At 37.1% G+C, this 27,250-nt stretch overlaps 2 protein-coding genes across 5 annotated transcripts in view; both read left to right on the forward strand.

Moving 5' to 3' along the window:
* AGL (amylo-alpha-1,6-glucosidase and 4-alpha-glucanotransferase) overlaps nt 1-7,215 on the forward strand; it is a 34,388-nt gene extending 27,173 nt beyond the window's left edge. For all 4 annotated transcript variants that reach the window (XM_074546157.1, XM_014263787.3, XM_005482049.4 and 1 more), the window contains exons 29-34: nt 227-339; nt 1,057-1,268; nt 1,811-1,908; nt 2,457-2,544; nt 2,635-2,768; nt 4,162-7,215. In XM_074546157.1, the coding sequence (XP_074402258.1) occupies nt 227-339; nt 1,057-1,268; nt 1,811-1,908; nt 2,457-2,544; nt 2,635-2,768; nt 4,162-4,279 (763 nt within the window). In that variant the 3' untranslated portion in view covers nt 4,280-7,215. The remainder of the gene's footprint in view (nt 1-226; nt 340-1,056; nt 1,269-1,810; nt 1,909-2,456; nt 2,545-2,634; nt 2,769-4,161) is intronic.
* Nucleotides 7,216-7,327: 112 nt separating this feature from the next.
* The window catches only part of LOC106630780 (uncharacterized), a 73,199-nt gene continuing 53,276 nt past the window's right edge, over nt 7,328-27,250 (forward strand). Inside the window, exons 1-4 of the mRNA XM_074546159.1 lie at nt 7,328-8,273; nt 9,018-9,168; nt 12,479-12,534; nt 12,845-12,877. Coding sequence (XP_074402260.1) covers nt 12,875-12,877 — 3 coding nt within the window. The 5' untranslated portion in view covers nt 7,328-8,273; nt 9,018-9,168; nt 12,479-12,534; nt 12,845-12,874. The remainder of the gene's footprint in view (nt 8,274-9,017; nt 9,169-12,478; nt 12,535-12,844; nt 12,878-27,250) is intronic.

Genomic DNA, 27,250 nt, shown 5'->3' on the forward strand with positions numbered 1-27,250 from the left:
ACTTTAAATAAGCCTGTTGGACACAAAAAGATGATTTGCTATGCAGATTACAATCAAGTTAATTCCCTGACTGAGAAATAGAGGAATAGAAGGAAAATAAGAAAAAATAAGAAAAAAGGTATTGTCTAAATAAGAGACTTATGAATTTAATTGTTCCAGTTACTCATTGAACTTTAATAGCCTTCTTAAAGTAAATAATGAGGGGTATTTATCATTATTATTTTAGAGATGGCTCTGCTGTGGAAATGGTTGGCCTGTGCAAGTCGGCTGTTCGCTGGTTGATGGATTTATCTGGGAAAAACATATTTCCATTTCGTGGAGTCACTGTGAAAAGACATGGTAAAAACAGACACATCTCATAATTTTATTAATGGGGTATAAAAATAACTAAAACAATGAAATAGTGACCATATAACCTCAGAAGAAGGTTTAGGGGTAAAAGGGCAAAACTTGAGAAAGTATCTTGTATGATCAAAATAATTTTGTTAGTATAAAAATTTATTAGAAGTTTATATTGTCTTCTCAATATTTCACACAGTTTGTTCTGTGGATTACAAAGGAATTTCAGGGTCTGAATACCTTTTCTCAAAATGGGTGTAAGTGGTAAGGTTATTGTGTGTTGTGATGATTGCATCATTCAGTACAAGAATGCAAATTAAAATGATGCAGGACACTTTATTTTAGCTCTCTGTCCCTCCCCCAGTGTTCATAACATAGAAAGCCCCTTGCTGGGAATATTTACATAAATATCATAGCAAGTCCCTTATCTTTTGGAGAGAGTACTCTTCTAATCACAAAGTTACTTCAAGCTTAGCCAGCCCAAGTGAATATATGCTCTGTGGAGACTCTGATGTTGCATTAGTCTCACTAGAAATTTCAGTGAGTTGTTGCTCCTGTGATCTGTACAATTGGCCTAAATGTAGGGAATCACAAACTGAGAGAGGTGCACTTGGTCTGCTCCTGTTATATTAAGTGTCAGGAATTCAAGAAGCGTACTTCTGCTGTTGTCACTGTGGCTGATTGCAGAAAAATAAAACCATCTATAATATCTTGCAGGAAAAGAGGAGATTATCACATATGATGAGTGGGACAGGAAAATTCAAGGACACTTTGAAAAGCTGTTCTTTGTCTCTGAGAATCCAGCAGATCCTAATGAAAAACACCCAGATCTTGTACACAAACGTGGAATTTATAAGGACAGCTATGGAGCTTCGAGTCCATGGTGTGATTACCAACTCAGGCCAAATTTTCCAATAGCAATGGTTGTGGTAAGTGTGGGGGAGTGGGAGGAGGGCTTTGCACTTAAATGCTAGCTTAGTTCAGTTATAAAGAGAATTTTAAGGTCTGTCTGCATGGCATTCTATCAGGAACATACATTGCTTGGAATAACTTTTTGAAAGCAGCTTTTTTTTCCATGCTTTTAATATTCGTTCCTCTTGGACTCTATCCTAAAAATATATCAAGACTGGACTTGCCAATTTGCTGTGTTCACTGTGTTCAGAATATCTTTCATGGCTAGGTCTGGGAGGCTGCTTTTCCATCAAGTTGGCTAAAAAGGAAGGAGTCTTTATCTTCATTGGATTTGTAAAGAGCTTCAGTAATGATATTTGTCAAGGGTTTATAAAATAAAATCAAAATTTAAAAAATAACTGGATACCTTCTGTGTTCCTGCTTACTCTGACTTTCAGGTTCCAGAAGTTGATTCAGTAATGCAAAACTCAAGCTCTTTGTTGTCTTCTGCATTTGTATACACAGCCTTATGTATGTATATGCACAGACATTATTCATTAAATCTTTATTATTTTATTAGGCCCCTGAGTTGTTTACGCCTGAGAGAGCTTGGAAAGCTCTGCAGATAGCAGAGGAAAAGCTTCTTGGTCCATTAGGCATGAAAACCTTAGACCCAGAGTAAGTACAGTAGAGATAAGCCCAAGTGGTAATTCCTAAAGACGATAAACAGAACAGTAGGAATTATTTGATGTAGGGCAGGGGTGGTGGTGATGGTGTGAAATCTTCATTTATACCAATGAAATAAGGCTGCAGGAAGTACTTCCAGAACAATTCTTTTGAAGTCCGTGTAATTGATTTCTTTATGTAGGCAGTGGCTGGGTGGTTTTGCATGGCTCACAGTAAGCAAGTCAAATTTGGTATCATACCAAAAATGTTGAATTTGCATCTTGGGACATAGAGTGTTTGATACAGTGTACAGCACTGCAGCTTGAGTAAAAGGATAGAATTATGACTCTTAAGTCCTTTCAAGATGTTGACCATTTTCCTACAAATTTAAGCTTTATTTGCAATTTCACTGTCATGTAAAGTACATAACTTATTGGAGACTCCCTAACTTAACCATCAATAAATGTAAATGACAAGTGTTTTGGTTAATTTCTGTTCTCATTTTCTGTGTATCATTTTTAATTAAGACTTTGTTCGCATAATATTTTTTTTTTTTGCAGTGATATGGTGTACTGTGGAGTCTATGATAATGCTCTTGACAATGACAACTACAATGTAGCCAGAGGGTTTAATTATCACCAAGGACCTGTAAGAACTACTTCCTTCAATTTTAGAGAAAGTGTAGTCATTTTTTCAAACCAACTGCTTTGATAATCATCTCTTTCTTTCTTTGTTTAGGAATGGCTGTGGCCAATTGGATATTTTCTTCGTGCCAAACTGTATTTCTCTAGGTTGATTGGTCCAGAGATATATGCAAAAACTGTAGTCATGATTAAGAATGTTCTTTCTCGCCACTATGTTCATCTTGAAAGGTAAGGTAACAACAAACACAGATACAAAATATTCAAAATACCAAGCTAGTGGTATCCACCATCCAAATGCATTTAACAGTACAGATCTACTGTATAAAGAGGATCTCTTTCCTAGATAGGAAGTTGACTAATATATGCAATTGCAGGTCTCAAGTCAGATTTCAAATACAGGTGAGATCTAGTGCCTTTCACAGGTTGCAGAATTCCTAGTACTTACCCATGTGAAGACTGGGTGAAATAAATCATACACAAAAATTAGCATCTTATTTCATACAAGAAGTCAGTTTCAGAAAAAATGTCAGTGAGTTATTTTTGAAAAAAATCAAAGTATTTAAAAACAAACTTTGTAGAACACAATAGTTGAAGGGCAAGAAGTGGCAGATTAAAATTGCAGCAGATAAAATGATGCAGAATATTGTTAGATTTTTTGTGTTCTAAGTGACAAAATTAAGATTCTGAAGCTGTCATACTAATAACCTTGGTTTTCTAAAGAGACAGAGGAACTTACATTTTGTGTTTTCCCTCAAACCAAATGCACACACTGTTTTTCCTCTTTTGCTGTCTATTTTAATTAATAAGGATTTGAGACAAACAAAACTAAACAAAACACCTTGCCCTTGATATATCTTCCATATAATCTGTCCTGCAGCACATGAAACATCTATTTATTTGTGCCCAAAAGAGTACTTCAGGATTCATGATGAAAGAGTTTGTCTGACCACCCAAGGAAGAAAAAAGGATTTGTGAAGCAATATTTTGCCTTATGTAGTGTCTTGACCAAGTCTCTTGTTTGGTAGTATCAGAAATAACTTGCAGTTTGGTAACACTCTTTGCTTTTTCTGTCTTATTAAAATAGTGTACTTTTTTTTTTAATACTCTGTTTTGATACTTTGTTTCTGTACAGAATAATTAATGTAGCAACAGGATTTATTTTTGTAAGCGTGCTAGTTTTTTGGAGGGGTTTTTTTCCTAAGGAGGAAAAGAAGGTTTGTGTAATCATGCTGTCTTCCAGCCCTTGTCACTTTTTAGCAGGATAGTCAATTTAAAGTATAGTTTGAATGCCATTGTTATTTCATCTTCCAAATGCAAAACTACCAGAATGAGAAGCAGGGGCAGCACACCAGTTGTGTAAGTTCAGCTATTATTAGTAGCAGAGAGTCTGCTTTGAAGAACAGATGCTTCCACTACAATTAACAACTGCAGGTGAAAAAAGTGTTAGGTCTCAATTATTAAAGGCTATACTATGCTTGTAGGAGAGCAGACCTTTAGTCAACCTTTTCAGTTTCCTACTGAGCTTATCTTCCAAAAGACTTTAAAATGAAATGTTCTTTTTTTTTTTTTTTTTTTAATCTATAATCTAACAACAGTACTCATTTTTGTTTTCTTTTATCAGATCATCCTGGAAAGGACTTCCAGAACTAACCAATGAGAATGGGCAGTATTGTCCTTTTAGCTGTGAAACTCAGGCCTGGTCAATTGGTGTTATCCTTGAAATCCTTTATGACTTGTAAAAGTTTATTTTGATTGATTTGGTGAAACTTCTGTGGTCTTATTATTGGGCATAAATGAACACTTGGCTTACACTGCAAGGGAAATTAACTGTTTTGCACAATCACTTAAGTTGTGTCCTGACTTTCAGAGATGCTGAATGCCAGCAGCTTCTGTGCCCTATAACTGTGTGGGGCTTAGATGTTTTGAAAATCAGGGCATGACAATAAAATAAAACTGCAGTGCACACTCGATGCAGCAACTTTTAGTAAGGAGCAATTTTAAGAAAATGCCAAACTTAATTTTAAGTAGCTTTGGTTTTTTAGCCTTTTCAAAACAAAATCTTAATGTAACAAAGTAAATTTTCTCCTTCCTGAGCTAAAAATAAGTTGCACAGCTCTTATGTTTTTTTTCTTCGTCTCTTAAAGAGTAAATGGATGTTTTTGCAAATGCATGCTTAAGGGGGAGTAGATTAACCTCTAGCTTTCTAAGTTTGGTATGCTTCTTGCTCTAGCACCATGCATTAATGAAGGCATAATATGTTATCTCTCCATTGAACTGTATAATGGGGATGTTTCTGTATGTGTTCAATTGAACACTCCACTAAGCAACCACAGAAATCAAATGTATGAATACTGTAATAAATCAACTTTTGAAGTTACATATAAAATTTTGAAAACTTTACTTTGAGAGTTAACTCAAGCAATAACGAGGTAACATCCAATGTTAATCTGTCTTTAGATTTATTTAAATACCATGAGCCATATAGCAAACCTGTTTTTTCATTTATATCTGGCTTTCACCATGGCTAATTCAAAAGAAGTATGCATACAATGCACAGCCTATATGTTAGGGAAGGCCAAAGTGCTTGACTGCTTATTAAATTAATTTATTGAAGAGATAGGGTCACCTGAGCCCTTCTTTCTTGGGAAAATCCTAGCTCTGTTAATCAAGTAGAAATGCTTAACACAATGGAAAGACATAGTAACCTACTATCAGAAAGGAGAATATGAGGCTTCTGGGCCATCTGAAATTGCACCAATAACAATAAGCATACTGTGTGGTGTCCTTTGGGGGCAATCCAGTCAACATGATGCTAAACATGTTTCTTCATATTTGGATGCCTGCATGTCCTTATTAAGTTCAGGGTTCACAAACTGAGAGGAGAGCAGTTGGTAATTCTCAAACTCTTCATAAATTTTTTTCTTCTTAGTGCAATAAACAGGCGGAGTGAGATTGACAACACCTCCCACACCACAAGGCAGAAAAGCAAAAGCACTATTTCTGAATGTTAGACAACATATGCTGAAAAAATAAATACAGGATGTAATTATAATGCACTAAAACACATTATCATGTCTGTACTTAAAAGTTTCTGTATTCTGTCTAAAGCACAGTGCACATGCTGTCTTGTTCAGGGAGATGTATTTCAGGTAGATACTGTAAGGGCAAGTTAACCGGTTCAAGAGATGAATTGTAGCAAGTGGCTATACTCATATACTGTTTGTTTGAAAGGTTAATAAGGATTTTAACTCCCTTGCTCAAGTGTTCAGTCCTTAGAAGTTAGGAATGGTTAACGTCTGTATTATACCTGAACTTTTGAGCTGCAGTACATGGGTTGGGAATTTTTTATTTTCTCAACATAATGCATAAGAAATGTCATTTGATCAAAAATGTTACTGAAATGTCAGCTACAGATTATTTTTTTAATGTGCAAGAGGCATAGAAAGTATTTTTCATACTGCACTGAACTTTCCAAAATTCTTGATAATTATATTGAGGTTTCTGTCCTACTGTTTCACTAGCTTTACTGTTTTCCTGGATACTTATTTCTTGTGTGTTATATCAAGGTATGTTTTATGGCTCCTGTGGCTTGGAAAGCAGGAACAAAATGGCAGAAAATAATTTGTTCTTACTTCATGAAAACATTTTAAAATTGGAAGTAAAGCTTAAGAGCTATAACTGTTGAAGATTTCCACCCGGTGTCAAAATTATATTCATTGGCAATAACACTCTTTAAGTGTTGGGAAAAAAAACATGAGTAATTTTTCATCAAAACCTTCCTATGCTATGTACAGATTGCTTTCCAGTTTTGCAACCTGCACTGCTGATAGAGACTGCATATTTGTCACTGCTAGGGTTTTTTCCTAATTTAATAGTAAAATTTTAAAGATAAATCACCACTGTGTACGAAAAAATACATATGTTATGAAACTTCTAAACATGCCCATTTATAATGTTGCTTCTGCACTGATTAGTTGAGCATAGTTTTAGTGACAAATATTTTAAATAGGGAAAAAATATGTATTGGTTGACTTTGCTGTTAAGTAGCAACAAAAGTAAGATTTAAGGTTATTAACTTTCTGGGGGGGTGGTGGTTTATTGGTTTTGGGGTTTTTCTTTTTTTTTCCCTCAAAAAGCTACTCAACACTTTGTCAAGCCAGACAGTTTAAAAACGAAGATGGAAGAAAACAATGTTAACTCTTAACATAAAATGAGCTGATATCCATATAGATCAAGTCATTTCCCCTAAAAATAGCTGACTTATATTGACTGATCCTGAGCTGTATCATTATCATTTATTGTTTACACTCAAGGACTTGCAGTAATGCAAGCTTATAATTGGTAAAATAGAATTAAACTAAATAACTCAGTAAGAACTGTGCATCCATTGTGTTCCAGTTGGTGCTTCTTGATCTATGTTATATTAAAAATTGGTTTTCCTCCCAATTGAAATAATTTAACTGTTACCATTGCTCACACAGTTAATAGCTCTTGATTTATTCAAAGATGATTAACTTGAGAATTCAAGTAAACTAATGTATCATTCTCACACTGCATGTTGTAATGTAAAATGGAAACATGAGCTTTACATGTCTGTCTATCACAGCAACCACTGATTTTAGAAAATGTCATTATTCATTTCTGAAATGCACAAAATAAAATTCTTTAATTCAGAGTTAACCTTTTCTTGTGATTTTTTTTAAAAAAGGTCAAACTTTGCAGTTGATGTTGCTTGTTCACTTCTTGCAGTTTACCCACAATGGAGAGATTGTTAACTCCTCAAGGTGAATGTTAAAATGTGCTAACAACACTTATTACAAAAATATCAGCTTATTAGGAAAAAAAGCATAAACCTGAGATTCTTATGTTGGTGTCAGTATCAGCTGCCCCATATGAGTTGGAGGGGTTTGAGTTAGCAGAACTTCTGCTATTAATGTTAATATAATTTCAGTTACAGTATTGCAATTTCACTAAGACAACAGTCTTGATTAACTGATTTACAGATACCCAGGTGACACAGTGATTAACTTTTGGAGTAAAACTCCTGTCACTATGGAGAAGGCATTTTCACTTCTCAGCTCTGCTTTGTAAAATCAAAGTCTCACAGCACAGGTGCCTGGTATACTGAATATGTTTTGCAGTGTCCCTATTTCATTCCATGCTTTATAAAATAGGATTTTTTCTAATTCTCTACTCAAGCATTTTCTTTAGGAATTACTTTATTATTCTATTGCATAAACTTTTAATAAGTATTCTTTTGAAAAAAGGGTAAAGAAATGTAAAAATGACAAGTCGCTGAAGTGTTGGGGGGCGTTGGTAAGGTCAGAGCTGCCGCCTCAGCCCCTCATGGCAGCTCAGTCGGGGAACAGATGGATGAAATGTTTCTGGTGGCTGAAAGGTTTCTCTTGAAAGCTGCTCTGGAGCTTGCGGATGGCAACTGGGGAAGAGGACACTGGAGCTCTGCCCGCGTTACTGTGGGAGGTGAGGCAGGGCCCCTCAAGAGCCCGCTGATCTCGCCACCGAGAGAGGCTTCTCCCTGCCGGGCCCGCGGGCACACGGCCCCAGCCCGGCCGGGCCCTCAGCGGCGGGACAGGCGGGACGGGGCCTCGGGAGGGCTCTGCCCACACCGCGGGCTGCGGCGGCTCAGCCGCGCTCTCCTCGGGAAAACTGGCGAAACCTGTCCCAGCTGACAGCTTGTTTTGCTTTTTGAGTGTACCTGGAAACAGTTCCAAGGTAAGTGTACTTGCCCGTGAGCATCATGGGGTTTGTGCAAACTTGGGAGCTTGTACACCTGTTGTTTAGTGTAGTATGCAAGGGACGGATCAGCTGTATTCACATTCTGCTGGATTTGCCTGTGTATTTGGTATTTCTCAGAAGTTACTGACTAAATTAAAACAGAGGCTTCCCAGTTCTGAATTTTGCATCAAAGTGCAGGTGACCAAGTCGACCAATGGCCATTTTTAATGTGGAGTGTTGATCTCAGAGTGGCTGAATGAGGCACTAAGTTGACTGTTAATTGTTTTAGTCATGGCTGTTTTCTGCAGGGACTGATTCTGAAGTAGAATTAATGTGTGGTGGTACAAAACCTGAGAATAATATTGAAAGCAGACTATGGCTAGTTGGGTGGCAGTCTGAGCCATCTGTGCTGTTCTGGGCTCTTGTGCAGAAATCTGTAAGCACAGACCCATTGGCCTGTGACACGTTTGTCTCATTGTGTACTACCTCCTTGAACCTGCTTCTTTCAGAAATCTTCATCTCTGCCATGTTGACATTGCTATTCTGTTTGCTATTCTGTTTGCAACCTTTCAGCCACAAGCAGCTGTTCACCCCATGAATAATAATGTCAGCATATTACACGAAGTTCAGTATCACTGACTATATTTGACAAATAATTAATAAACTTGTTCAATTCACACAAGTTTATGCAGTCTGTGAGATCCATGAGCACTTCCCTTCCCTTCCCTTTGTGTGCCTCAGTGATATCTCAGTACAACTTCAGACAGAGAGACTATGCTTCATATAGTGCCTTTTGCAATGAGGATAAAAACTGGCCATGAAAGAAGCGAATAATGCTGCAGCCTGGCAAGGGTCTTAAGTTGGATGATGTGGACTCCAGATAATAAAGGAGGTAAGCTTTTCTGGAGTTCTGTATTTCTGAGTTCAGACTGGTAAATAATTTGGAGCTTAATTTTGTGTAGTGGTGAGAAACATAAGATGACGTCTAATCAGTTCTAAAGGAAGATACTTGCAGTCACACGATTTACAGACTTATAAGTACAATTATTTTAAAACATGATGCTGTAGAGTAGGATTAAATTATAATAGTGGGAGTCTTTTTAAGGGGATTTTTAGTCACAACCACATAATTTGAGAAAGCTGAAAGATTAACTCTTGCAAGTGACATGTCAAGGAGAAGGTCTCTACAAAATGCACACTCTGTTCTTTTGTGGGATACATTTAGGGGCTGTTTTCAAAATTTCTTTGTAATTGGTCTTATGGGCATTGTCTATAAGGGTCCTAGGTGCAGCCTAGACTTGGAGAGGGGTACCTGTTTTAACAGTGTGCCATGAGAAATGGGTTCCAAATGCAGGAGTGAGGCTCCCAGCTGCTCGTGTAACACCCTGAAGAGCACCAAATAATGAGGCCATAGTGTCTTAGAGCAGTCGTTGGAGGGCAATAATGGGTTAAGGGTTGCCAAGATGTGTTGCAGTATTATACCTAAGAGAACTTGGGGTAGGACTTTGAGGTTAGCTAGTGTGTGAATTTTGTGGATATGAATGACTGATTAAAGTGTCAGGGATGACATGTTAGAAGGGGTCTTACTTGAATGTCTGGTAATCCAGGGACTGGCAGGGTGGGCTGGAGGTGAACACCTCAGTAGAAAGCTGGGGATGATGGGGTAAGAATAGCGCATCTCTATTATAGACAGAAATGAACATTTCCAGCCTGGCAGCAGAGGGTGGCGCCAGCGGGCCCTGTGGCCCTGCTGGGCCGGGCCATCCAGCCCCCGCTCCCTTCAGGGCTCTGCACTCCTGCTCAGACACACTCGCTGTGCTGGCCCTTAACGGCTCAATCTCCTTTCCTTCAAAATCATAATAAAATATAAACATTTTTAAATGTTTAGAAAATGTTTCATTAATATATCCTCATGTGGGAAAAGTGGGAAAGTAATGCATCTTTGATGGTTTAGTGACAGCTTGACTTTTTAAAGGGATAGCTGGAACTCATTAATATTTCAGTATTAAAAGATCCAGTAATCTGTTTCTCTGTGTTATTGCAAAGTTCAAGAATCTATTTATCTCCTAAAAATGGGCAATGCTAGGATATGAAACAAAGGTGTATGTTAAGCATTTATTTATTATTTGCATCATAGTTCATTTAATGCTTCTGTAATTGCTGGCATTTTTTTTCTGTTTCCTTAAATGCTTTGTTTATGCACCAAAAATTTTAATGTGAAAACTGAAAATAATTCTGCCTGGACAATCTTTCACTATAACTGTGGGTATCTTAACTTAAGTATGTTGTTACATGGATATTTTTTAGTGGCAGTCGTTGTGTGTTTAACGGGCTGCATTTTCTAGCAGTTATTCCACTTGAAGCCAGATGGGAACGCCCACATGTTCAAGATAATTTTGTAATTTGTAAAGCCTGTAATCAGGCCTACTGGGACAGCTGTTCAAGAGCTGGTTTTGTTTTCTTGTAATGGCTGTCTGGCCAGTACTGCTGGAGGTCTCCCTGCAGGCCTCTGCAGGGCCATATTCATGTGTTTGGAGCAGTTAGGTTACTGCAGAGCTTTTCCAAGGCCTCCAGGCACCATTTGGTTAAATTTAAGCACCAGATGCTGCTTTCACCTGGTTCAGAGTACATTTAGAGGAATTTAATTTCTATGCATTGAATAATTGTAGCTTTGTTTTTGCATAATTTTGTCTTTAGACAGTTTATACACCTTTGCAAACAGCAGTTAAAAGCATAAGGTGCTATCAGGTGTAGCAATGCAATACAGTTGTTTATTCCAGGGTAGGGAGTCTGTACTGTGCTGGGGTTCATTGTTACAACAGGTTCCTTACAGCAGTTTCCCCCTCATGCAGGTAGGTACCTTTGCTGGAGTCTAACAGAACATACTCTGAATTCTGCTGTAGTCCCAAAAATCTGACAAAATTTCGTACTTTGGATTTATCAAATTGCTGAGGACATTCTCTTCAGGAATGTTAAAAGCAAATAAAACCTACTTGAGGATCAAGGGGCAGAGAGTGATAGTGGTAGCAGCAGACAGGTGTTCCTCTGGTTATTTCCATCGTGTTTTCAAATAAGACCTTATAAAAATTCCTTAGAAGCATTAGGATTTGGAAATTTGTACCTGTGTTATTAGAAAGTCTTGTTTTGTCTGTGCTGGAGGATTGAGCAGAGAAGTCTGAAAGTTATAATATTTATAATAAAAAGTCAATGTTTATTAGTTTAGTAACAGAGATAAGAACTCTTCAGTTGGGTAATTAAGCATTTCTTCCAAATTTCAGCAGATACTTTTTGTTGGTTATGAAGTCACTGTTCTAAACTGGATATTGATGTTAAATGTCATCTTGCTTCCCATCTGTCTCCCTGGTTTCATTTAACATAAAAGGCTCCATGTAATTGTGGGGAGTGGGTGTTTCTGTGTCTACTGCCATCCAAATTATAAAGTACCTCAACGTTTCTTTAGAGAGAGAGCTGCAGTATAGCTCTTTCAAAAAGCATCTCATGGAGGGCAGAACCCCAGTGTTTGAATTTTAACTTAATGTTTGACTGTCTGAAGAGCAACCTTACTGCTTGGTGGTCAGTGAATCCTTCAGGAAGGCCAGAGATGGGTGATGGCTGAAGGTGGGTTATGGCAGAAAGGGAGAGGGACTTCAAAGGGAAGAGCCAAGAGAGACAAGGAGGATGTTTCCTCACCTGGGGAGTGTTTCAAAAGGAGGAAGCAGGAGAGAGAGGAAGTTCTGATTTCTGGTGTGTCTGCATGCTGTAGTACAGCAGAAACAATGGAGAGGGGGAAGCTGCAGTTTACCTCAGTCTGGGGCCCCTGGCTCCTCTGTATGACCCCGTGTTTCAGGGGAGCAGGCAGCACAGCCACGGGGCTCTACTGCTGCTACACCAAAATGCAACACTGCCCTGACCAGGAGCTCTGACACTGAAGGGAAGAGCAGCTTGAGGAGCTAGTTGTAACCACAGATGAATTTCCAAACTTAATTCAATTATCACCTGGTTTTCACTTCTGAGCACTAGAAACTTTTGAAATATTGAAATTTCATGGGAAGGAGAACTCCTGTAGAGGCTGAAGAAACGTTTTTCACTTGGCTGAAGTGAAAAATTGGCATTATTTTGTCAGCCCTATTTCCACCTCTTCAGCCAGTTCACTATGGTGTCTTAAAGCAGACTTCTTTTATCTATCTTTCACCCTTCTTCAGCATAGCTAAAATGCTACTGTGAATTTCACCCAGAAGTCATCAAAATCCCTGGAAATGTAAGTACTACATCAGACTCAAAGGTTTTATGTGCTTGAATGTAACATTTTAAAGTCTTTTGATGTCATATGCAGAAGGTAACTCAGAATAATAATTGCTATAATAGTATATTTTGTCTCATAAATTTAATTCTCAGCGTACTCTATTTAATTTGCTATAATTATATACTCAGTGTGCTGCTAATAAATATACTCTTTCAACATGTATCTGTTTGATGTATTTATATTTTCAAACATGGGGTAGGCACTACATCTTTAGCATTTTTCACTATGAATGCTTTGTTAAATACCATGTTATATTTCTTTTCAGGAAACTGACATGAGGATGCTTTGAAATAGGATGGTAAGTAGTTGTGACAGAGATTAGTACACAGCACTCACACTTGTATGTTTCCAGTGGTAAAAATTAACTGGAGCAGTATGTAGGTGTCTCTGTGCCCTTATCCTGCCTTCTTGGAAAATTGTGATTGCTGCACTCTGAGAACTTTTGGTGGACACACTTCTTTTTGGAAAGTTTTTATCTTTGTTTCTTGCTTGGTCATTTTCACTTCCCCTCACAATTAATAACTACTTTCTGCTGAAAATAAGAATGCTGGTAACCCAAATCCTACTTAGCTGAACCTGTCTTCTAAGCTAAGAACCATTGATTTTGCTGCCACTGTTGCATGTGATTTCTAAATGCTGCTTCCATTGCTGAGGGTACTATTAAAAAAATCCTCCTGTTGCTAACACATGGATGAGGAGTGACTGAAAATGGTCATAATTTTAGACAGCAGCAAGTCCAGCAGAGCACATACATTTAAACACAGGAAGTCCAGAATTAGTTTTGCACCTGTACAGTGTTAATTCTGCCTGCTTAGGTCACTCCCACTGTGCCCCAGTAACACTGATGTTCTGTCTGAGCACAGCTCTTCTCAGGAGCTGCTTCTGTCTGCCCTGTTGTCAGGATCCACCTGTATGTGCTTGATCTGTAATCCCACTGAACATTTGCCAGGGATTATACAGCACTTCACACCATGCCAAATTTCACCATGCTGTGCAGCAGATCTGCCGTGCCTTTAAATTGCGCTACCTGTGCAATTTAAAAATAAATACTAATCTCCTACCATTTACAGTTCCTTTGTTCTCACATCTGTCATATCACAGGTTTAGCCTTCAGGAAACCTCACAGCCTATGCTGATGTCTGACCTAGCTGCACACAACAGCCTTCTGGGCTCTGCTTCAAGCATGGTCTGCAGATTGAGTGCTGAAATGTGTCACAAAAGTATCCAGAACATCATCATATGGTTTCATACGATGGAACAGCTAAATATACAATATCTTTAGAGATGTTATTCACCATGCCACATTCTGCAGAAAATTACATGGCATATAGGAACTAATTCATGAAAGTTGTGTCTATATATTACTTCTAAGCAGGTTGATTTTTTAAAAAAATCCGTAATTTGTATCTTTAGATGTGTAGACCACAGGTTTATCTACTACTCTAAAAAACCACATTTCTATTACAGTTATTGGAAGCCACACACTCCTTTGTTTTACTTCCACATCAATAGAGAAAGCATAGGAAATATTTTTTAAAATTACCTAAAAAACCCCTCTTGTTTCTGTGAAGCTTATGTATTTGAAGTTGAAAGTATCTAGCTCCACTGCTAAATAATGTGGACTATATCTATGAGATGTATGCTCTTCCTCAGGTACTTCTGACTTGACGTGGGTTTCCATTTTCTTTTTACCCTTTTCCTATGCTGTTTTGCAGCACTTTCTTCATTCTCAGTTGTCTTACTTTGCTTGAAGTAATGTTGGGAACTAGTTCAAGCACCTTTGTGGTGTGGGTGTTTAACCCTTTCACAGCAGAGCTGCAAGGGCATATTTGTGCCTCAGCAGTGCACATGGCACTGTGACTGTGGCTGTAGCACCTGGGATAATGTATTTTCTTGAATGGCTGTGGAAATTCTCCCTCAGTGCTTCGTGAATCACTACAGAGTGATGAATCACTGCAAAGTGGTCCTTAGACAACTGACCTTGAGTTGACTCTCCCAAATATTTTCACTTACTAAACCTAATTAAAAGATGCATTAAGGATATTTATATTGCTGTGTCTCTATAATTACAGTTGCTATAAGGATGCTATTCTTTTGTGAAAGGGTGATAAGATGTTAATAAATAGCCTGTCTTTCATACTGCGGATAGCATCATACTAAGTTTGAAGGTCTTAATAATAATGGATTATAGTAAATTAATACTTCTCCAAAAGGAAGATTATGTATCATAATTGTATTCAAATGTATCACAAAAGAATAATGCATTCTGTAAGGAATTTATTTAGTAGATGGAACATCAGATTGCAGGAACCCAAGAAAACTTACTCGTCAGTCCTTATGAGCAGAAGTCCCCTGATTGTAGTGATCTGATGGCCCCAGGAAGTCAGGGCAGTAGATTCTTAGTGCAGAGCAGAAAGTAGAGGACTGACAATTTAATCAGTGGGACATGTTACACAGTACCTGGTTACCCTGGCCCTCTGTATGTCCACTCACTACAGGTCTAGCCCAGCAGGGAGCGGATCTGTACCCACCACAGCCTTGATGGTCAGCAGCTTCTCTGTGGAGCTATCCTAACAAAAAAATCCCACTGAAGACCCGGAGTGCCCTAGACCTACACTCCATAGGAACATAAAACATTAGATCAGAAATGTCATGGAGCTCAGTTTCTGGTTTTGCCCAAGTTATTTTGTATCTCACGAGTATACCAGGCTTTCACATTTCATATATTCCCTGTTTTGTATTGTGAGCTTAACGTCTAGTGCATCTTGCCCTTCTGGTAGAAAGCTCAGTGGCTCTGACTGTTCCCTCCGTGAGAGTCACCTCCTTCTCCTCCCTGACCTCTGGCTAAATGGAGGAGTGGATTGCTAACAGAGGAATGTAACACTTCCAATTTGCCAGGTAGGCGGTAATTGCTGCGTTCCAAAGAGGTTACCACAGCAACCCCCTCAGAGATACACGCAGGGCACTCTGCTTGCAGAGTTTGTTAACGTTATAAATCATGCTTAGTGTATACTTGGTATACTTTAACTTAGCTATTTCAACTCCAAGGAAAACACAAATAAATAGCTATCTGTTTTCTCAGGTGACCAGCTTCTCACATTAGTTTTCCCTACCAGTCCTAATAGAAAGTAATTATTATGATCTCAGCCATTTCCTTTTCCTCACCTTCCTATTTTCCATTACACAACTATAATTATTATTGATTATACCTAATTAGGATTCATTGTGCTTCAAAGATTTAATACTTGGTCTTTGCCTCTAAAAGGTGATAATCTTACATTTAGGCTTACCATCTTGAGTAACACAAGAGACAAGGGGAAAAATCAAATGCAAGGACAAGAGCGACAACTTCAAAAACACATGATCTTTTCCTTAGTTAATGAGCTAGTTATCTGTAATTTAGTAAAGTGTAAGTTCAAAGCATTTTCTTCACTAGTATATGGAAGGGAATAGTACTAGTGTGAAGCTTATTTATTTATTTCAGAAAAATGTGCTGTCTTGACGGCAGCAGTATTTTTCTGTATAGCACACGTGCACTTTACTGGTCTTTTAAATTGCTTGGCTTGTTTACGCACCAGGGACTCCCTTTTTCCATTGCACGAAAAGGTACCCAATGAGTCATGTTCCCTGTAAATAGGCATTTTTAGATGCCCATCCCTCACCTGTTTGCAGCACTTTGTGTTAATTCAGTTAATTTCTGCATTTTCTTCTATATTCCTGTCTTTGTGTGCACTTTATATCCAGGGTTATGTGACACTGAAACAATGACAGGATTTCTTAAGTTGCATTCCCATTGTCCTCCAAAACAAAATCTCCTCTTCAAAATACTAGGACTTGTGTGTATTCTCATGTTATTACTTTGTCTGGGAAGTCACATGCCATTGTTAACTTTGTTAACATTTTGCCTTATCTTGAAAAAAGGAGACTAAAGAACCTGATTCTTGACCACTCAAGAAAAAAAAGGGATTTCGTAGTCTAGTTAAAATTATGGCCTATAGGAATGAGATTTTTTTGGCTTGGTCTATAGGAGTGAAAATTTTGGCCTGGTAAATCAAGCCTCAGGAGTGAAAGCCTTGCCAGAAGAGTATGAAGGTTTACAAATTGACTTTGCCAACAGGAATTTGGTACAAGCCACAGCTCACACAGGAAGACCATGTTCTGTCGGATGGAAGAGTCATTGATGTTGTAGGAAATGCTTTAGGAATGAATAATTCTATAGCTCAAAAAGCCTCTGTAGACATGCTTGGTCTTCAGCCTCCAGATCCATTGTCTCTTATTCTGCTAACTATAGTGAGCAGTGTTTGTGGGCTAGAGCTACTTGCACTACTAAAGCATGTATTACATTAGTTGCTCTGAGTCTTTGTCTGCTGCAAATTCTATTACTGTACTTCTATTAATACTATCTCTTGCCATGCAATAGGAATCCCAAACAGAAGCCAGGTTCTTTTGTTTTGAGGGTGAATTTGTGGGGATTATGTTGGGAAGCATTGTTAAATTCTATCCCAGTCAAACAACTGCAGAACAGTGAGTAGAGAAGTGCCTGAAAATGTAGATCTTCTAAATATACTGCACTTCTAATTAAGTATTTCAGATATGATCCTAGGAATGTTTACTATTCTGAAATAAAAGGGAGACATTGTTCCACCTGCTAGGAACTGTTTCTAGAAAGTGAGTTTTTTTTTTCTTGTAGCAGATTTCAAATTCACCATGAAAAAATGTTATAAATACTGAACAAAAATTGTTACCTGACTATTCCATTTGAAAGGGAAAACTCTGTGCAACACAGGTGACATGAGAATACATCCTGTGGTGACTTCTCACTGCTATGAAGAGTGAAAGGAAGGGCTTGGGAAATAGGGAATACCTCTGGAACTATCTAGACTCTGATTGACTGACAAGTCCTCAGTGCCAAGATGCATGTCCTAGTTCTGGTACACCTAGAGGAGACCTGTAAATACTTAATAACAATCAACTCTTTCTATTGAGAAAGGCCACAGTAAAACAGTTTCTTACTGGGCTTCTCTTGGGCCTTCCAAGTATCAATCAGAAAATTAATATATTTGTATTAAGGCTTTCTCTGGAAGCCCCAAGAAGGTGTTCTTGTGTGCATTATGATGCCATAAGCAAACAAAACCCTTGTATCACTAAGCTTACTAAATCTTCTTGCAAACATTTTTTATTTGTCTAATAAGTGTGTTTTTATAAATTTAAAGAGTCAAAATGATGAAAATGATAATTCATTATCAAATTAAATTAATTAGTCAGTCTAGTTGAAATTTAATCCAATAGATTAAATTCCATGCAGCATCTCCATGTTACTCACCCACTCTGTCTCATCAGTAGCTGCTGCAAAGAAACACAAGTCTTTCACTAAGTGTCTTTCACTAAATCTTTATGCTCAAGTCACAAAAGTAAGGTATTTTAGATGAATGAGTGAAGCAACTTCCAGACTCTAAAATATTTTAACAGTCATTTGCACTTAGACAAAATGTAAAAATAGATTGCCAGCAGGAATTTATTTAACTTACACATAGAAGAGTCGTTCTTGATTACGTATGACAGCTATCTCTCAATAGAAGAGTGGGAACAGCTAGTGAGAGATGCTGACTTGGCATAATTAAGGACCTGGTGGATCAGGCAGAACTTGGCACAGTATAGTTATTGCCAAGGCTAGATGCACTAGAATGACCTCTGCAAAGTACCTTAAAAAGGGGGGGGAATAAGATGGATTTTGTGAAATTCATGAATACAAGTGCCTCAGGAGGGATGTGAAATGAACTCCTGGTCTGAGTTATAGCATATACATAGGTGCAGACTGACCTTGCTTAGAATCAGGAAGGCTGCCTGAGATGGAGCTGCCCTAACAGTCATCTCTGGATTACAGTTTGCATTCTCAGATTCTGTCTTGGATCATTAAAATCTCCTCACTGAATTTTTGTTAGAAGTAATAGTTGGCAGTGACACATTTGTTTGGTTTGTTGGACAAAGTTTTCAGAATATTTTTGCTCAGTCTTTGGTATTCAGACTTTTAATCTACAGTCAAATTTACAAAACACATTTCCTACACCCAGTCCAAGGTAGGGAGACTAGGCCATAAGGGAGACTTTTTCAATTTTAGGTAAGTTCTTCACCTTTAGGAAGTTCTCAGGTAGGAGTGAAAAGGAGTGTCCTTTTGTGTGATCACATTCATGTTTTTCTACTTCAATCATCAATAGGTTTTTACTAAATTCTTATTTAATTGAGCTAAAGTTAAGATACTGATGCATTTAGGAGTAGATTAGGTACATCTTTACCAATCTCCTCAATTTACAAGGCTAAATATTCTACTGGTTGATTTTTATATTTTCTAGCCAACAACAAAGCTAGCATAAGTAGTTTATCAGAAGTAACCAGGTAACAATGACAGTATTTTTTCCAAAATCTGTAATGTGGGAGCAAACCTTTTCTGTCTCTCAAGAACTAATCTGTTGTAATTGTTATATGTTTCTTTATTTTTTTCTAAAAAGTCATTATTATTGTGGTGAGAATCAAATGGTTCTCTGAGAAAGGAGGCCATAATAAAAGCATTTTCGTCAGTTATTCTTTTTTCTGTGGTTCTAATTGCTGCATCTTTGTGACAAGATTTGCATTTTGTAGAAAAGATCACTTAAATGGTCATCTTTGAAAGATGTTAAGTCAGTTTTTAGTCTTAAACATAGTTATTTTCATAAGCCAAACATAACTTTCTTGCTGAAGATACAGATGAAAATTTTAGTTCCTGAATAGCCATTTTATACATCAGTTTTGAAAACATATCAAGTTAATGTTAGTATATAATTTGTTGCATAATAATCTGTTGGATAGTCTAGAAGTAGTTCACAAGATGAAGATAGAAGGAAATTATTAACAATCAGCTATAGTAAATTGAGCTGTGCCACACAGTGCTCATGCCTAATATGTGCAAGTAGTTCACATCCAATAAAGGGCTCTTGTTCCAAGACATTGAGAAATCTTTGTTTATATAAATTAGCTAATTGAGCCACCTAAACAAGTTTTTTTCTTCTGATGCTTGAAAAAAAAAGATGAATAAATGGAGAAAAAACACTTACTGTTATTTTCAGTTACCAACTTGACCATTTTCAGATATTGGTATGCAGCAGACTTCTCATATGTTATCATTAAAGAATAAGCCTACCATGAGCAGTGTCACTGATCAGTGCCACCTGCCTCTTCCTGACCCATTCAAGTTCTTCCTTATCATTTTCTGAAAGTACATTTTCTCTTATTCTACTACTATCAAGTGTTTCATCTATCAAGAATTTTAATCTTCTTTTGGAACTGCAAAACTGGCTTGGATATAAAGTAAAAGATGGAGTTCTGATGCAATGCCACCTAATCAAGTCCTGAAATAATTATCACAGGACTGATTTCAGTGCAGTAAGCTATCTGCAGAAATGATAATAGGTGTTTGCTCAAGCCTGGCACACCTAACTTGGTGTTTCCCAAGCCATGTAAATAAATAGTCTTCCTTGGGTATCCACACCTCTCCTGTCACACCATTTCTGAGCAAAGAAGGGTCCTTCATCTAGATTAGCAAATAGATTGAAGCAGACACCCTCCTGTTTTCATAACACTAAGTATAATTTTGATATGCTTGCAAATGGAGAGTATAATTATCATTATCCTCAGGTACTATAAGTGACATTACTGTTACTGGTTCCCAAGCTTCATTTTTAGGAAGCTGTTTTCATTCAATATCACAAAAAAAGCCACTTTAAACTTCAACTGGGATAATGATACATTTTCTCTAACATTAAATTCAACCTTTCATTATTAATAGACACTTTTATTAATAAACACTTTTATTAGGAAAAATAGTGTAAGAAATAGCTGATTCTGTGTTTATTAATTTGCCTCTAGTCTTTCCCATACACTGAACATGCTCTACAGACAGTTTTAGCCTTGTAAATGAAAATTACATTACATGAGTGTATATCAGCATATACATGCATATAGTATATGCTATGCTTTTAATTTTCATTCTTTATTAGCACTTCAGTTTTGTATGATCCACTGGATTTCTGCATGTCAAGTAAAAAATTTTTCAAAAATTCAAAAATTTGTCATTATAAACTACAAAATAATAATAAGTCATACTTGATCAAGTGGAAAGAATATCAGATTACTAAGGTGTGTTATGAACCTCCGAGTCAAGACTTATGTGTCATCTAGAACTCTGGAATGCAGCAAATCATTTGCTTTACAGACTGTTGATGAACTTGAAAATAGTTTATGACTTAGAATTATCATGACTTTAGTGTGAGATTTTGCAGCACAAAGCCAGGAAAGAGCAGATATCCTTAGGGTGCTGCAAGATCTGCTCCAAAAATTAATTGTAGGGTAAGTCTAATGAAACTGTTGAAAACAGGATGTGATGAAATATGAAGCACTCCTTTGGCTCCCTCACAAAACCCTCCCTCCTCTTTCTATATTCTCTCTCAAAATAAATAGCTGTGGCTGAGTTGAAATCAGAATTAGAATAAGATATATAAGATCTAAATAAGATCTATATAAGATCTAAATAATAAGATATATAAGATATAAAATGAATCTTATCGCTTTTATATACTAATGCTGCAATTTCCATTTTATTTTTTGAGTTTCTGTGGTTGTTAAGTACTGGAGACTGAGCCATAAATTGAAGCAATTTTCAGTGATCTCACTTTTTTTTTTACCTTTTAGCCTGATTTTGGAGCTTATCACAGTTAACCACCATGTGTGTTTGTTTAGACAGAAATTCAGGACCTTATTGGACCCCTACTTCTGTAGGACAGTGTGGATTAACCTTCTCCTATATTGCAGGAATAAACTCATGGTTGCACTTTTCCAAACTTCACCGTAGTGAAAAGAGTCTGGTATGGTAATGCTGCAGCCTTTGTTTTTCAGTCTTGTATTGCAAAAATTAAAGAAAATATTTCACAAGGTTTCTGATACACAAGAGGTTGGTCAAAAGGGACTGTCTAAAATGAACACACCTAGATGTTTGTGTCTTGAAGGCATTGAATTTCCTGTTCTAGCAAGTCAAAACACTGCTCTAATTTGTTGTTATTCACATTTTTAGAATACATGAGCAGTTCTAATAAGTTGTTATTTAATGATGTAAAATGTCTCTCTTGACTGCTTACAGGAATTTCAGTTTTTCATTTCCACAAGGGCATTGCAGATCATCAGCAGCAGCTTGGCTGACATCCTAAGCCATGGGAATCATTGGATTTTGGTCCAACCCCAGTGTTGGTGTGAGGGAGTTCTACAGCAGCAGTCTCCCCTTTAGCTAGAAAAGCCAAAGCACTGAGAATGCACGATTGCAAATTCAACCATACTAGGGGAGTGGAAAAATAATAAGTCTTGTTCTCAGTACTTAAAATGCTGACAATATTTTCCTTTTTGAGGGGGGCAAAAGCCTATCCATTGCATGTCCCAAAATGAATTTGCCCAGAATTTATGTTAATTTTTTCTCCCCTCCACATCATTTGCATTCAGCTGCCACAGCATACTGAGACATGTGTGTCCAAGGAGATTGTGTTTCCACAATGAGGGAATTGGAATCAAGGTTACCATTGACCAAGAAGCCAGAAAAATTTGTGATGTGTCTCCACTAGTGACACTATTAATTCATAATAAATTAAGGGCTATCCCATTTCTCTGGGACTCCCGGTCAGTGTCAGCCTTTGAACTTTGTCTTGAACCTTTCCAACAAAGTGTCCCTCTACAATTAAACATCACTTAAAATTTTCCAGAATGTAAATTATAAATGTATAAAATTTCAGGTACCTTGCAGCTAAGCACCTAGACATTAAAATTTGAGGTTTATTATATACATGAATAATGAAGGGTGAATTTCTCTACTCTGTACTTACTAACACCATATATTAAAAGCATGAATTATAATGGAAGTTAATTTTTATGCTCTGAAATCATTAACTTCCTGTTGTTGCCCATTAAACATTTAATACTGAGATAGGAAAAAAGGTCAGATTTGTTTCAGAGGCTAGCTAGGGCAACTGATCATTCTTTTGGTCATCTCTGCCTTGCTGTTGTAACTCTGCATGGGGATTTATGTGGGGAGAAAATTGAAAACTTTTGACTTTCAAAGACCTCTAATTGCTCTTACAAAAAGCTGAAGGAGAAAGAGCTGCATATGAAGGTAATTTCTGGTAGTGTTCTCAGTCCTTTACAGATACCTTAGGGTCACTCAAAACTGAAGCTGTGCCAGTGTTAAGGTGGAAAATGCATACTGCATGCAACTCTTACTTTGGGAACTCAGTCCAGTCCAGTCAAATATTTGACTTTGGCTCCTTTTCTCCCCTTTTTCTTTTCTCATTTCAATGTTTATATGTTTCTGCCTTTTAGCAAGGCACGAGAGTTTGTCTAATTTAAGAGCTCTGCAGTCTTGGTATGGTAGTTTCTGTAGCTGTGTGGTATGGTATGTCCTTTATAATTTCACACAGTTTGAATTAGATGGAAAGATAATCACCTGGGGAGTTTGAGAATGAGCTGGCTGGGCTCAATACACAGTATTATATCTTTCTCCACTCATCTAGCCAAACAGATTTCAAGAGCAAGATTTAGGGGAAAAATAAGTAACCTGTAAATTCTTCCTTCAATGTTTTAAATGCCTACCGCCATTTTCTTGTATTTTTTTAAATTCCTAATTGGTATGAAATTTACATACACCTTCTTCCTAATGCTTTTTTTGAAGAGTGGTTTACTTCTGCTGTTTTTTACATATCAGCTGTATGGTAGCTTGTCCCTGTACAATCCTTCTGTGAGCATTTCATTAGAAGAAATAGGCCAAATTTTAATACTCTCGACCTTGCCCATTCCAGTTCATCCACTCCCAGCTGTACATCTGCTAATGCCTACCTTAGTCATGCCAAGCTCACATTTTTCTCCACTGAGTGTTAGGTCCTGCTGGCAGACACTGCTTCTCAGTTAAAAGTAGGGCTCATTCTCAGCTATAAATCTCTGTGTTGTTCTAAGCAAGGGTAGACCTGTCCAGACTTGTCAGCGAGATCATCTTAGACAGAGTAGTTACTGCATTCCTTTTGCTGAAAGCAAATGTTTGGAACTTAGATGCCCTGATGTAATTTTAAAACTAGAGATACTAGAGTATAAACACATGCTAGAGAAGTCTCAGCTTTAGTAGACAATCAGTTTTAGGTATAGGATAGGTCTTGCCCCAGTTCATCTGGTTTTTAGCTATCTGCAAAACAGGTGAATATTATTGTTTTAAAATTTAGAATAAATTAAACTGAAAGTTTTCAGAGGTTTAATGCTGTCTCCTGTAGCATATCTTCTATAATTTGACTTGCAAGAGTCTGCATTGGGCACCTTAGTAGAAATTAGTATTGAGGTTTTTCTTGTAGCAAAGGGTTTACTGAACACAACCCCTTCCACCCAATAAAACCAGGAGGAAAAGAGTAAGAGAAGTGAAGCAGTCTGTTTGGGTATTCCTGCATCTAATTTCTAATCTTAACTTAAGAGTTTGTAATTTGTCATTGATTCAAAGTACTGATACTAACAGCATTAGCATTATTCACACACTACCAAGCAGAAATATTCACTTTCAATATGTTCTACATGTTCCTATGCCAACTCATTTATGATTGAGTTTTTGAAATTTGCTGTAGTAGATGATAACTTTTTCTTCCTTTTGGGATATTGACTAATTAGATCATGTGTGTTTCCTAATATACTAGGTGCAGAATGAATGTTTTAAGCTGCTCACTCAATGTAAGAGCTCTGGACACATATATATCATTAATTAGCCTTCTGTTTTGCTTGTATTGATGTGAATCAACTCACTTGGTGATAGAACTGAAAAGTGCAACTAGCTACAAATCTATTTAAATTACACCTTTTGGCCCTACTCAGAATTATTTGCTTTCCAATGATACAGTAGTTCAGTAGGCCCCAGTGTGGTGTTGTGGAATGTCCTGATCTTTAAGATATGACACCATGAAATGTGACAGGTATGAGACGATCCTTGTTCAGCTCTGTTGCTGTGGACAGATTTCAGTAGACCATTGCAAAATAAATGTGCTGAAATCCTAAATGCTAGTTGCCTTGTGTTTGACCAAGTATGTGAACATCACAATTGTTCCAAGACCTCATATTTCTTTCTGAACTGTGGCTCTCCTACACACAGATAATGTTTCCTAGAGAAAATTCAGTTTGATTTGAATGGACTAGTGCTACAGTTTGTAGTGCCACTATGATTGGATTTTATTTCTGCTATGATTGTAATACACACCTGTAATCCTGTGAATGCCATCCTTTACCTTTGAGAATATCTTCTGTATACAATGATACAAGAATAGCTGTCTTTGTCCTCACATACTAGGTTCTCAATTGTACAATGCTTCCATTCTTCCTGGGTATTTAGTAACACTTATTTGGTGAAAGGGAATACTTAAGTTTCTTTTTCAAGTAAAAAGATGGCTTATTATTTCCTGTACTCAAGGATCTTGCTGTGGATATTGGCTACTTACAAACAGTGTATATAAACAGATATATTTCCTTCAGGCAATGTTTTAATTTGAAGGGGGAAACAACACATGGTCACTGACGTTTTACCAACATTAAAACGCCACATTGAATTTAGGTGACCAGCATAAACCCTTATCACAATTGAAATGAGGATTGCTGTGGTGGAAGCAGAAGCATTAGTTTCAAGTTGTTGCCCAAAAATAGTTACCAATCATTTTGTCAGCATGAGTTGTTTGAGGTTGTAGGAGATAGTCTCACATTTTTCATGGCCAAAAACAATTTAGAGGCATATTTGATATTCCATCATCTTCTCAGTAAAAGGAATATAAGCCTAAAAAAACCCAAATCCCAGCAAATATAGACAGGAAGAGGAGAGATGAAGGGACACCGGGGAGAGGTGAAGCCTTGGGAAATTAAAACTGCTGAGTATGTGTAACATTAGATACCTACATCCACAGGGGTGCTCTAAAAAGGGTATGTGGGGCTTTTTAGAGATCCTCCACAGAGTATTCCCATCTAAGAGTGTGTGAAGGCCAGACACATTAGTTCAAGTCCCCTTGTTTTCTAGAATATCAGAGGGAAAATCAACAAAGAATCAATTTATGTGCTACTGTCTATGACTGACCTGTCAAATGGTGGGTTGTACTAATCCATAGCAAATTTTAAAGCCCATAGGCATTTTTATAAATCTTTTGTAGTTTGATGTTTGCAATTAGATTCTAACAGTACAGAAAGGATCTTTATTTTCTAAAGACAAGTGTCGCTTTCCATAGACTTACAGATCATTAAAAATTTGTCTTGATTTTGGGGTCCAGATAGTATGCACAGATACCACAAATGAAGGAAAACACAAATTTCTCACTAAGTGACTCACTTGCTTGGCTAATCTTGTCTGTGTAATGCAGAATTGTGATATTGTTACAAAGGGACTCTCCTATAACCTTCCCAGCAAACATCATCACGCTATTACTGTTTACTCTGACAGCAGCTTCTTTCCATCCAAGAAACTCAGCAAATTTCACAACCATTAAGCCTCCCAATGAAATAGTTAAATGTCATTATCTCATTTTCTAGATGAGGCATATAGAAATTAATGACTTGTTAGAGTCATACAGGAAATTTGTGACAGAGCAAGAAAGAGATGGCAACTCCTCCAGCTCTCATGCCTTTTTTTATTTTCAAAATTATTCCTTTATTCTTCAAATAAAAGGCACTCCTGGTTTTGGAATAGCGTTATAAATGAATGAACTGAAAGACTCAGTTATTGAATAAGTAAAAGAAAAGTACCAAGAGCAGTTCTACTATTTTTCTAGCAATGCAATGGAACACTATGCTATTATTGGCATAGGATTGCTTTTAATTAGAAGCACACTAGAATGCAAGAATGCTAGATCTCAATTTGAAAAAGGTGAGAGAGGGGAAGGAGGACCTCAGTGGTTTGATATAGCACTAGAAACCTGGTATGAACAGCACAGAAGAAATGGTTCTCTTTGATCTGCTATCATGCCTCGAATGTGCTGATTCATCCCTGGGCTTCTTGATTCGGCTCTGGCTGAATCTCAGCATTTCTATTTAAACTGAGCAAAAGCACTGTTTACTGTATGGGTCACACGTGAGGTTCATTTAAATTTGTCACACCTAAAGAAATCCCCATTAAGTCCACTAACTGTTCTAATACACAAACAAAAGGAAATAAGATGTGAAATTCCTCACATTATTGCTTACACATAAAATACATCAGAGATTTTGTTTGGAAAGCTACTGTAGAAGTGAAACACTTTAGGATGTGTGTTTAATTTTTTTAGGTTATTCTTGCTATTTTTTACTAGATACTTACATATTCCCATCTTTAGTGTAATACTGTCTATACAGGAGGTATTATGCTATCTGTATGTGTGTGTATATACATATATAGATATATCCACATTGTATGGCATGAATTTATGAAACTTTGAGCTGATATATATTGTATAGGAAAGGATGGTGGAGGGTTTTAAATGCAGTAGTAGAAATGGGAAAGTTTGTCCTGAGAGAAATATGTATGAATTTTTGAAAGTAATTACTGCATGTATTTATTGTACGGATAATACAGCCCACCTACTTAGGTTTAAATTAGAGTCCCTTAGGAGGAATTTCTGGCAGA

This window comes from Zonotrichia albicollis, chromosome 8 (genome assembly GCF_047830755.1).
Source record: "Zonotrichia albicollis isolate bZonAlb1 chromosome 8, bZonAlb1.hap1, whole genome shotgun sequence".
NCBI classification, from domain to species: Eukaryota; Metazoa; Chordata; class Aves; order Passeriformes; family Passerellidae; genus Zonotrichia; species Zonotrichia albicollis.